This window comes from Lactuca sativa, chromosome 7 (assembly GCF_002870075.4).
Source record: "Lactuca sativa cultivar Salinas chromosome 7, Lsat_Salinas_v11, whole genome shotgun sequence".
Taxonomy (NCBI): Eukaryota; Viridiplantae; Streptophyta; class Magnoliopsida; order Asterales; family Asteraceae; genus Lactuca; species Lactuca sativa.
Genome location: NC_056629.2, coordinates 73,525,493 through 73,537,691, shown reverse-complemented (window position 1 = coordinate 73,537,691; position 12,199 = coordinate 73,525,493). Strand labels below are relative to the sequence as shown.

Sequence of the window (12,199 nt, the reverse complement as noted above, 5' to 3'; positions counted from 1 at the left end):
GTTGTGCGTTGAGGAACCTGGTCTGGTTAATGCCAGGTGATGCATTGCGAGAGTAGTTCTGGTGTCATGTTGCCGCAGGCTTCGAGGACGAAGCCTAATTTAAGTGGGGGAGAATTGTAACATCCCGGAATAACAAGAGTAGAGTTGAAGGGCTAAAAGTGTATTTGGGAAAGAGCAACTCGGCGAGTCCACGAGTGGACTCGGAGAGTAGGGTCACGACTCTGGTCGGGTGTCAAGTGGCCAACTCGGCGAGTCGGCGGCTGGACTCGGCGAGTTGGTGCTGAGTGGAGAAAACCCTAAATTCGGAGGATGAGCCCTATATAAAGGACATTATACCCTCTCCCCAGCCTCTTTACCCTCCCTTGAAGTCCAGAAAACCCTAGAGACGCGATTGTGAAGGATTTGAGTGCATTTAAGCCTTGGAGAAGAGATTTTCGAGGAGATCTTGGAAAGTTAGGAGGCTTGGAGCAAGGGGCTTTGCTAAGATTCAGATTACTTTGCTGTTGGGGCTTCCTTTTGAGGTATTATCTCGTTTCTTGGGATGCTATGCATCTAGATTCATCATTTTGGAATGTGTGGGAGGCTTAGCTTGTGGTATCTTGAGTTTGAAGGATAGATCTGAGGTTGCTACCTCAGATCTGGAATGGAGAAGGTCTAGAGTGCATTAAAGTCCCTGTTCTTGAGTGTTTGGTGAAGTCATCTTGCCCCAAACCCTAGCCCTAGAGTGTAAATTGCCTAGATCTCTTTGGATTCACATAAAGTTTGCCACTTTACGTGATGGATGGGTTATAGGAGGGTAGATCTATGTTTTGGATCAATTGCATGGCCTGGAAGGCTTCTGTATGGGATGAGATCTAGAGGCACTCGGCGAGTCACAAAGGTGTACTCGACGAGTTGCTTGAAGGTGGTCTGGAACTTGGCGAGTTGGAAGAACAACTCGACGAGTAGGTTGAAGACAGCCTTGGACTCGGCGCGTCTGGTTTGGAGGCCCTAACCTTTCTTCTGGTTGAGCTGTGAATCGGTGAGTCAAGGGATGACTCGGTGAGGCAGGTGTGAAAGGACTCAGAGTTGCTCAACTCGGCGAGTCTCGGGGTGACTCGGCGAGTTGAGTCGCGAAGTGGGGAAGTCCTGTGCATGGGACTCGGCGAGTCATCGGGTTGACTCGGCGAGTAGAGTCAGTCAGGGGTTGACTTTGACTTTGTCTTTGGCCAAGGGTTGACCAGTTGATTTCCAAGGGCATTTTGGTAATTGTTGGATATTGTTTTGAGTTCAGTGTTTTGGTGGTCGGTCAGTGGTGGAGATCGTATCAGTGGTCGGAGCAGCTCGGGTTTATCTGTTCAGTCAGCAGTTGCGAGGTGAGTTATCCTCACTATATCAACAGGGTCTACGGCACCAAGGCCGGCCCTTTATCGGATTGTGATCCGGGTATCGTTGTTATGTTATTGCTTTGCTATGTTGCATCCTGGTAGTTAGGATGATATATGTTAGAGACCTGGTTAAGGTCGGAATCCTGGTATATAGGATGATGCTATGTTAGTGACCGGTTAGGTCAGTATTCTGGTTAGGATGGTGATATGCTAGGTGATCTGTTAGATCGGTTTGATTGGATGTTATATGTTATTGAATGTTTATGTGCACATGGGTGTTGGACTGGGGTTGGGTTGAGGCGGGACCTACTTTGTGCTGTAGGCCAACGTACCCAGGGCGGACCGGTTATACTGAAGGCCCAGCGAGCGGTCCGGATAGGCTGTAGGCCCCAAGAGGGCGGACCAGTCATACTGTAGACTCAGAGAGTGGGCCAGGTGGATTGAAGGCCCGGTGCGGGCGAACCAATCACACTGTAGACTCGATGTATGTGACTAGACTCGGAGGGTGGACCAAGTGGACTGTTGGCCGGTGCGGCGGACCAGTCACATAGTAGACCCGAAGTGCATGGTTGTTCTGTGTTCTGTTATGATATGGCATGTTATGCGTGTATGGTATGTGTGGTTGGTATTTTGGGGATATCTCACTAAGCTTTCGGACTTACAGTTGTGGTTTCATGTTTTTCAGGTTCTTCAGGAGTCCGTGGCAAGGCAAAGGCGTGATCGTACCGCTCCTCATGATTATGTTTTGTGATGTGATTCTGGGAATACTCTAAAACAATTGTATTGAAAACCTTTTTGTAATAATTTTATGAAACCGGGATGTTTTTGAAAAGTTTAAATTGGTTGGAATTTTATGGTCGTTATAAACTTACCATATACAGCTGATACGTCAACAACTTCATGTTTGGTCTGATCTGCCACATTACGAACACCATTTCGACTTAAACGCATGACCTTGTATGTGTTGCGCCGATTAACTTGTTTGGATAAGGAACAAGGTTTTTTTGCAGGTTCAGGGAGCAGAAGCAAGAAAGAGAGAGTTGGAGAGTTGACGAGTTTCGGGGAAAGTAAATGAGGGGTAAAGGTCAAAATAAGCCAAAAAAAAAAACAGTTATGCAAAAATGGTTTCTTACATATAAAATGACGGATTTACCCTCACATGTGAGGCACATGAGGAGGGTTAACAGATCCTATTTAACGGAGTTAAGTTCAGGGACCAATTCCACATACAAACCATTTCAAAATGACCATGGATCCAAAAAAACACGGAGTTTGGACTAAACCCAAAAAAATTTGCATACCACATCGACATTGTTGTAGTTTTGTCTAAAATAAGATATTGGACATCTTTATTTTTTTGGTTGTCTAGTCGATTTTAATTGGAAACCAAATTTGGCATATGGGGGATAAAATTAAACGTTTGAGGGACAGCTAAAATCTCCATCTCACTATTAACATCTTTTGTATTTTGGTGGAACGCTGTTAAGCATTACTCGTCGTCGTTGGTGCAGGGGTTCTTCTCCTAGTAAATTGCCCTCCGCCTTTTCACTTCAACCTCCGCCATCATCCGCCGCATCCCGCCGGAAAGGTGCAAAGAATCATAATAAGAAAACATGGTGGTACCTTCCGGTAACTCCTTCGCTAAGGAGATGACCATCCGAAAACGTATCGGCAACATGTAACTTTTACAGATCTCTTCTTCTTCTCTTTTTTTGTGTAGATTATCCTATTGGTTCAATTATAAGCCTTGCAGTTTGATTGATGACGTAATATGTGTATAATTTGAGTAAGAATGAGGAAATTTGGACTTAGTAAGTGGAAATTAGCTCGTAAGCTATGGAATTCAAGCTGGAGAAGTTATCAGCTCGAGTTTTTAGGCGTACACGATGCGTAGCTTGTACTCTATTTCGTTTGAGCTTATTGTCTTTGATTGAATTTGTTTTATCGGATATACGCTTTGAACTCTAAATGTCAATTAGGTTAATTTTCAACTCTAATGGATTCTAAGTTTGCCAGAGGAAATTGGTAACTGTGTTGAATTTAGAGTAATCACTGCCAAAATTGTAATTTTTGTGTTAAATTTAAAATGAAATCCGTATCCAATTTTGCATTTGGGAAATTCTAGGTGTGAATTCCAAACATAAAGCTTCTTATGATTGTTCTTTTTGTTCTTATTGTCCTCTTCTATCCTATATATTTGGGGATAAGATAGATGAAAGTAACAACAAACAATGTTCTCAGAATTTGATGGATGTTTTCATCTTTAGTGAACTAATTTCTCGATATAATGGTAATGTTGCTATAAAGCAATGCAATTTGTGATTCATGTTTTGTATAATATCATATTCTTATGATTTCACAGATTTAATAAAAGGGTGGAGGATTTTCCATCATTAAGAGAGTATAATGACTACTTAGAGGAAGTTGAGGACATGAGTAAGCTCTTCTCTAGTTCTCTTATACAATACATATTCTAGGAATGCTATTTTCATTTGCATAATTGCATCGATTTCTTTTCAGTTGTAAACTTGGTTGAAGGAATAGATGTTCCTGTTATTGAAGCAAAGATTGCATACTACCAAAAAGAAAATGCAGAACAAATAATGAATGCTCAAGCTCGTAAGGTTTGTCAAATGATGAATGCTTGAAATCTGTGAGCTTTTTGATCTCACATTGCAGTAACTAGTTTTCATTGATCATTTAGGCTGAAGAATATGCAGCAGCATTAGCAGCAAGCAAAGGACAACCTGCACAAACTGATGTTGATATGGTGAGTTTTCATGTTTATGCTTTTGTTTTGATAATTAGAAGGTATTTCAAGAAGGAGAAATCACTAATCTAGTCTTAAATCCCTATTTCAAGTTTTACATTAAAAGAATAATTTCATTACACACCCGATCGTGATGTTCCATGAAATGATACATAAGATAACTTTATTTTTACCATTTGTATCACCAAGTGATAAACCATTTACTTTACTAACTGATAAGCTAGCTTATTTTTGGAGTTTTTTTAAATTGTCATATTTGGCAAGCCAAAAAGTAGCTTATAAGTTAGTTTTTAAGCCAACTTTATAAAAAGCTGCTTAGACTAGCTTTTCAGAAGTTTTTCTTAAATTTTCCAAATATACCCCTTAATTAATTATAGAAAACATATTCTTTTAAATGTCTTTTTATGTAATTTTATATCTTTCAGCTAGCTTATCAGCTAGTTTTACCAAACGTCATTTTTTATTATCTAGCTTTTCAGCTATCAACTAGGTTTTTATATAACATCTAGTATTTCAGCTATCAGCCAACTTTTCAACTAACAGCTACAAACATAGCCTTAGGCTATGTTTGACGTACTAGCTGAAGAGGTAGCTGATAGCTGAAAAGCTAGCTGCTATATAAGAACCTAGCTGATAGCAGAAAAGCTAGCCGATTAAAAATGTCGTCTGGTAAAACTGGCTGAAAAGCTAGCTGAAAAATATAAAATGACATAAAAGGACATTTAAAAGAATGTGTTTCTATAACTAATTATGGGGTATATTTGGAAAATTTTAGAAAAGCTTCTGAAAAGCTACTCTAAGTAGCTTTTTTAAAAATCTAGCTTATAAGCTACTTTTTGGCTTGCCAAAACATGACAACTTAAAAAAGCTCAAAAAAACGTAGCTGTGGCATGCCAAACACAGCCTATAAATCCAACAAGACCCATAAACCCAATCCAAACAAACGCAGTACAATCAGTTTTGTTCTATCCAGTCCAGTCCAGTTTCAACTTTAAATTTCCTCACTTTTTAAATATTAAACTTTTTTATTATTTTAACATTGGGGATCTTTTTTTGTTGTTTGAGACAGGCCACGGGTGCGAGCTCCCAGTTCGGGGTGTCGACTTCAGACGGGCATTATGTCCCGGCTGTTGCTGGTGGGACAATCCCACAACCACGGCCCACACAACCTCTCCCAGTGGGGTCCGGGGATGACCTACACGCGTATCATATGGATGATGAAGAGATGATGAGATTAAAAGCCGAACGAGGTGGAAAGGCGGGAGGGTGGAGCATAGAATTAAGCAGAAAACGAGCCCTTGAAGAAGCCTTCGGAAGCATTTGGATCTAATATTTTCAATTTAATAATATAAATTCCTTTTTTTTTTGACTTAATGAGGTTAATCTTGTGGGCTATATATGCGTGTTTTCTTTTTTACTTAATCCAGACAACATTTAATGAGGGAGAAAAAAAACAAGGGCTAAGAGTGTAAAGAACATTTTTATGGTGACAATGGGATTTTTGATCATGTATTATGGACATATATTTGAATTGGATAAAAGTTGAATGCAAACATGGGAAAATGTTATAAGTTTGGTTTAGTATTTAAGATATAGCAATAATGTACTTTCAAGTTTTCTTATTAAGACATTGTGTTGTAAAAAAATATAAATCATTTATAGCATTTTTCTTCTAAATTTCTTCTTATGAGGGCTTTGTACTTGAAAAATCTACTAGTAAAAATTGTTTTGTATTTGGATGACTGTAATAATTGGGGAGGATTTTTGAAGTGCAATGTTGTAATAGGAAGAATTGAGTGTAGTATATATCGAGTTCAAGCTTCATGAAATGAACCAATAAATAAACTGTGTATGGTGTATATCTTTTTAGTTTGAGATAATAGCACCTTTTAAAACCTTATGGACGAATTACATCAATGTTGAGTTTGAAAAGTATATTTTTAATGATGCGGCATAAATACAAATTGTTGATGTGACAAAAGAAATTACATTTTTTTAGATTTGAAACATTTTGTTTAAACTAAACACCAAAAATAGTGTCAAATGAGGCCTTTTGTTTAAAACATAACGTTTTGTTCACAAACGTTTTGTGCAAAACACACCCTATAACTATTCATGTTATTGGCTCCAGCATATGAGAGTCTAGCAGTTGAGGTGCGAAATCTCATACTGAAGGTCCAAGGTTTAAACTTTGGTACACCCAAAATACTACTACCTTTGATGGTCATGGGCGGATTGATGCAAACCATCCTAATGCAAACCATTGCTTTATAAAAAAATTTCAGTAAAATAAATTGCATTTGTTGTTCATTTTACTAAAATTAGATATGTATATGGCTTTACATAATTACTTTCTAACTAACTGAACGATTTTTTGTCATTTTTTTTGTAATATAGGGTAATCTTAGGCAAGGTTTTAAAAATTAGTTTTTAGTTGAACTAGTATGGTGATAAGTTCATGGTTTGACCGTCGACCAATTTCTTAAATTTTCATCTACAAATTTAAATACTAAAAATACACATAAATACAAGTTGTAGATCAATCCAAATATATTAAAAAAAACATAACCATAAGTTATATATCAATCCACATATATCAAAAATAAAATCAAATATAATACGGAGTTTTTGACTAGTGGAATGAACCTCCGTTCCCTTAAAAAACACAAACGCATAATCGGTTTAACTGAGTTTTTGTAAAAACCATTCGGGTCATTCCGGTTTAAAAATAGACATAAAATTGGTGCCAGTTGAACCGCTGTCTTATCCGGTTCCCTGTCCAACCGATTTGACCGAACGTTTCAAACCAGTTTTAAAAACATTGATTTTAGGTTTTACAAAGCCTTCTCAGAAATTTTTTGTTGTTTACAAAATTTGAAGATTTTAATGGATGTATTTGTATTATGACTCAACAAAGATACATACATAAATATTTCTCTCCCATTATTCTTCCCTTTCCTAGCATATAAGACTAGAGTATCTAGTGAAGGATATGTATGCTAAACTCAAGGAATCATAATTACCGAGTAAAAGCACTTAAAATGTACACAAATAATTACCAAGTAAAAAGCATGTACACAAATACACCAAAATAGGGCAAATTAATTAATGGGCTAAACATCATTGATGTAAATGAATCAAAATATTTACCAAAAGAAGTTTTTAATTTACTAAATACATATTATTTTGCAAAATCTCTTAATTCTTTTATATGTATGTTGGTTGGCTTCTTTAATTCAATTTTTTTTTCTCTCACTTGGGTATGTTTCGTGTAATACCTTAATAAGTTCCTCTTGAACATAATGCAAACTTGGTTGCATTTTGTACTCAACCGTAAAGACTTGTAGAAGATTATATATCGTACTTGTCGCCGACTGACTAAAATGAATATGAGAAAATATCTATAAAGGATTCATGCATCACAATTTTGTGGAAGAATATTGGGAGGGAAATATTTATTTTTGCTCAAACATTTCAATGTTGTTCTAAATTTAGGACATGTTTTTTTTTGTCAAAAAATAAATGCTTGAATCTCATCATTTATTTGGAATTTCAAATTTTGTCAGGATTTTTTTTTCTAACATGCCTTATATAAAAAGATGTCCCAAAATTATAATCTAGTTTGAAATTAAACTAGTTTTGTTGTTTTTTGATTTTTTTAAGGAAATTTTCGATAAAGTCTCAATAATTTGGATAGTTTATGGGTTTAACTCAAACTTTTATTTTTAAATATAAAACTCCCGATTATTTTTTATTTTACCCAAATTAACGAAATAATCATAATTTTTTTCAATAGAAAATGACAGATTGGTATATAAAATTAAACAATCGAGACTTTTCTATTAAAAAATAAATATTAAGATTAAACTGTAAAGTGACCTAAAATATCTTGATTTTATTTTATATTTTTATTATTTTTTAGTAACGAGTGGTTTATTATAGACAAAATTGCAAAAATGGTCCCCGTGGTATGTACTTTTTGGGGTTTTAGTCCAAATCACGACTTTTTTGGATTGGTGGTCATTTTGAGCTAGTTTCTTTGCGTTTTTGGTCCGTCAGTAAACTGAAAAGACTATTATGCCCTTCTGATATATTTTTTTATGTCTTTTCTATTTAATTTAAACGAAAAATAAAATAATTACCTACTTTGGGGTCCACATTTCTCTCTCTCTCTCTCTCTCTCTCTCTCTCTCTCTCTAAACATAAAAAAACGCACATCGTCTTCTTCATCTGTTTGGGGATTTGGGGGAACGAACGAATCGGAAGCGATGAGAAGTTCTGATGGTGGTCATTCAAATCGCGAGGAGGGACAGAAAATGATTCAAAATATTTGTATTTTATTGGAGGGTTTTTTAATAATAATAATAATAATAATAATAATAATAATAATAATAATAATAATGAGTGGTTTATTATAACTATTTAAGAAAAGTGGTTATTTAATTATTTTGCATTAACATTCCATGTTAAGGAAAGAGTTTTTCTTTTTAGAAAACATCCTGATCTTTTTTGATGGTCCCTCAACCAAACAAGAACTTGCGGTTATTTTTCATTCATTATCTCTCCGGTGCGATCAATTTCTCAACCAACACTCCCTCACTATCTTCACAATTTCTTGGAGTTTCAGCTTACAGTTCAATCGCGCCATTGCTTGAAGCTTGTAATTCGAATTCTATTGATTTGCAGGAGGTTAGAAATGACTCCGAATTGAATTACTGAAATTCGCAGCTGCTTCTTAATGGCTTCAATAAAATGCTGTATTCATTTAGATACTTATGATTCGAAGAAACCTAACTCCGTTTTGCAGTTCTCAGATCGAAGTCTAATCTTTGGCTTTACTAGTGTAACTAACTACTCCTTTGGTAAGTTAAAGCAAGTTAGGGTTTCTAAATTAGATACGGAATTTTCTGATGTTTTACAATCGAATAATGTTGAAAGACCATTGGATTTGAGTGATGAGAGTGTAGCTTCACGAAGCCCTAAATTATATGGAGAGTTCAGGAAGGGGAAGAGGAGTATATGGAAGCGATTGGATGGCATGAAAAATGTCGCTAAAAACTCGAAGGCGATGCATAATTCCAGAACCGAAAGTGAAACAGAACGTGAAATTGGTAGCGCAGATGTGTTATTCGAGAATGATAATGCGTTCTATGAGAAGCTAAGTTCCAATGGAGTTGAATCAAGTTCAGCCCATTGCAACTCTATCTTGGAGAAGCTTGAGAGAAGTGATCGTGATGATGAAGCTTTAAGATTCTTCAAATGGATGAGAATCAATGGAAAGCTGAAACACAACATGAATGCTTATAAGTTAGCTTTAAGGGTATTGGGTAGGAGACAAGATTGGGAGGAAGCACAAAGGTTGATTCAAGAAATGCAGACCGAGTCAGACTCATCTTGTGAACTCAGTTTCCAAATCTTCAACACTCTCATTTTCGCGTGTCATAAACGTGGGCTTGTGACAGCTGGCAGAAACTGGTTCCAAATGATGTTAGATAAAAAAGTTCTCCCCAATGTTGCCACTTTTGGCATGATGATGAATCTTTACCAAAAGGGTGCTCTTCTTGATGATGCAGAGTTTGCTTTCTCACAAATGAGAAACTTCAAGATTGTATGTCATAGTGCTTATTCATCCATGATTACTATGTATACACGTGTTGGATTATATGAAAAAGCAGAAGAGATTATCGAGTTTTTGAAGGAAGATAAAGTGGTTTTGAATCAAGAAAACTGGTTAGTGTTGCTTAATGCTTATAGCCAACAAGGGAAGTTAAATGAAGCAGAAAAAGTATTGGCTTCAATGCATTCATCTGGATTCTCTCCTCATATTGTTGCTTACAATACACTCATAACAGGATATGGAAAAATCTCAAACATGGAATCTGCTCAAAGAATCTTTCATGACCTAATTTCATCAGGTTTGAAACCCGATGAAACCACTTACAGAACCATGGTTGAAGGTTGGGGTCGATTACAAAACTTCAAAGAAGCAGAAAGGTATTACAATGAAATGGTTACCTTAAATTTCAAGCCAAATTCATCGAATCTTTACACAATGATTAATCTTCAAGCCAAAAATGGAGATGAATCAGGTGCTATGAGAACCATAAACGATATGAACAAAATCGGATGCCAATTCTCTTCTATTCTTGGGATTCTTCTACAAGCATATGAGAAAGCAGAAAGATTCGATAAAGTGGCATATGTCATAAAAGGTATGCATTTGCTTTACAATCATGTTTTGAACAATCAAACTTCATGTTCGATTCTTGTTATGGCATATGTGAAACATTGTTTAGTAGATGATGCGATTGAAATTCTAGGGATTAAAAAGTGGAAAGATAAAGTATTCGAGGATAGTTTATATCATTTACTTATATGTACATGTAAGGAGTTGGGTTATCTAGAAAATTCCATCAAGATTCACGAATCTATGCCAAAACCCGAAAAACCAAACTTGCATATCACTTGTAGTATGATTGATATTTACACGCGTTTGAATCGGTTTCAAGAAGCAGAAGCCCTTTACATGAAACTAAAATCAAAAGGGATTCCTTTGGATTTGATTGCATTTAGCATAGTAGTAAGAATGTACATCAAATCCGGATCTTTAAACAACGCGTGTTTAGTTCTTGAAGAAATCGAAAAACAAAAGGAGATCAAGATTATCCCGGATACATATTTAATCCGTGATATGCTTCGAATTTATCAAAGATTAGGGATGGTAAACAAATTAGCCGATTTATACTACAAAATCTTGAAACTTGGAGTTATTTGGGATCAAGAAATGTATAATTGTGTCATAAATTGTTGTGCACGTGCTTTACCTATCGATGAACTTTCGAGGCTTTTCAATGAAATGATTCACAACGGGTTTTCACCAAACACCACAACATTTAACGTAATTCTTGATGTTTATGGAAAATCGGGTCTTTTTAAAAAAGTGAGACAAGTGTTTTGGATGGCTAAAAAACAAGGGAGAGTAGATGTAATTTCTTACAACACTATCGTTTCCGCATATGGGAAAAGTCAAGATTTGAGAAACATGGCTTCGGTTGCTAGGAGAATGAAGTTCAATGGTTTTTCTGTGTCTCTTGAAGCGTATAATTGTATGTTGGATGCGTATGGAAAAGCGGGCGAAATGGAGAAGTTTAAAAATGTGTTGTTGAGGATGAAGGAATCGAATTGTGGGTCGGATTGTTATACGTATAATATTATGATTAATATTTATGGTGAAAAGGGGTGGATTGATGAAGTTGGTGATGTGTTGATGGAGTTGAAGGAGTGTGGGAGGGATTTGGATTTGTGTGGTTATAATTCGTTAATTAAGGCGTATGGGATTGCGGGAATGGTGGAAGAGGCGGTGGATTTGGTTAAGGAAATGAGAAAAAATGGAGTGGAACCGGATCGAATTACGTATACGAATTTGGTTATTGCTTTGCAGAAGAATGATATGGTTTTGGAGGCACTTAAATGGTCCTTGTGGATGAAACAAATGCGGATTTGACGTTTTTATCAGACAGGATAGAACAGATTGTACTGTGTTTGTTATTGGACTGAGAGTCAGACTGATGTCGGTTGGACAAATATTGTAGGGTTTTGTCGTTGTATGCACACGCGTCGTGTATAAAATTGTAATATTTTGTTGTGTAAACGAAATGAAATATATATATATAAAAAAAAATTGTTAGTTTTTTTATTTTATTTTGTTATGATTATTGCATATGATATTTGAGAATTTAGATTTTAGTAATTGGGTTTGAATATTACTATGTAACTTTTTTAAAATCCTAAACTAGTTGAGTAGACTTGAAGTATGGTAAGGTTAAATGTATGGAATAGCAATGTATTTTTGTTCATTTGTTTATTATAGGATCTTATTTTTATTTATTTTTATTAAAAAGTGTTCTATTTGGATGTAATAGCAATGTTATCTAAAATACAAACTTTATAATTGAAAAGATTTGTCAAACTACAATCTAATAATAAAAATAAATATAAAGTACAATGTTATAATTTGGTAGATTCATCATTGTCTTGATAACATAAAAATAGAAAACACAAT

General features: G+C 35.7%; 2 protein-coding genes across 2 annotated transcripts; both read left to right on the top strand.

The window, feature by feature from the left end:
- The first annotated feature begins 2,799 nt into the window (after positions 1-2,799).
- On the top strand, positions 2,800-5,708 carry LOC111911876 (uncharacterized). Its single transcript, XM_023907620.3, has 5 exons — positions 2,800-3,045; positions 3,730-3,803; positions 3,888-3,991; positions 4,072-4,137; positions 5,207-5,708. The coding sequence occupies exons 1-5, from the start codon at positions 2,981-2,983 to the stop codon at positions 5,465-5,467; spliced, it is 570 nt and encodes a 189-aa protein (XP_023763388.1). The 5' UTR covers positions 2,800-2,980; the 3' UTR covers positions 5,468-5,708.
- Positions 5,709-8,639: 2,931 nt separating this feature from the next.
- Positions 8,640-11,833, top strand: LOC111911875 (pentatricopeptide repeat-containing protein At4g30825, chloroplastic). The gene has a single exon (XM_023907618.3). The coding sequence runs from the start codon at positions 8,876-8,878 to the stop codon at positions 11,639-11,641; it is 2,766 nt and encodes a 921-aa protein (XP_023763386.1). The 5' UTR covers positions 8,640-8,875; the 3' UTR covers positions 11,642-11,833.
- Positions 11,834-12,199: the final 366 nt, after the last annotated feature.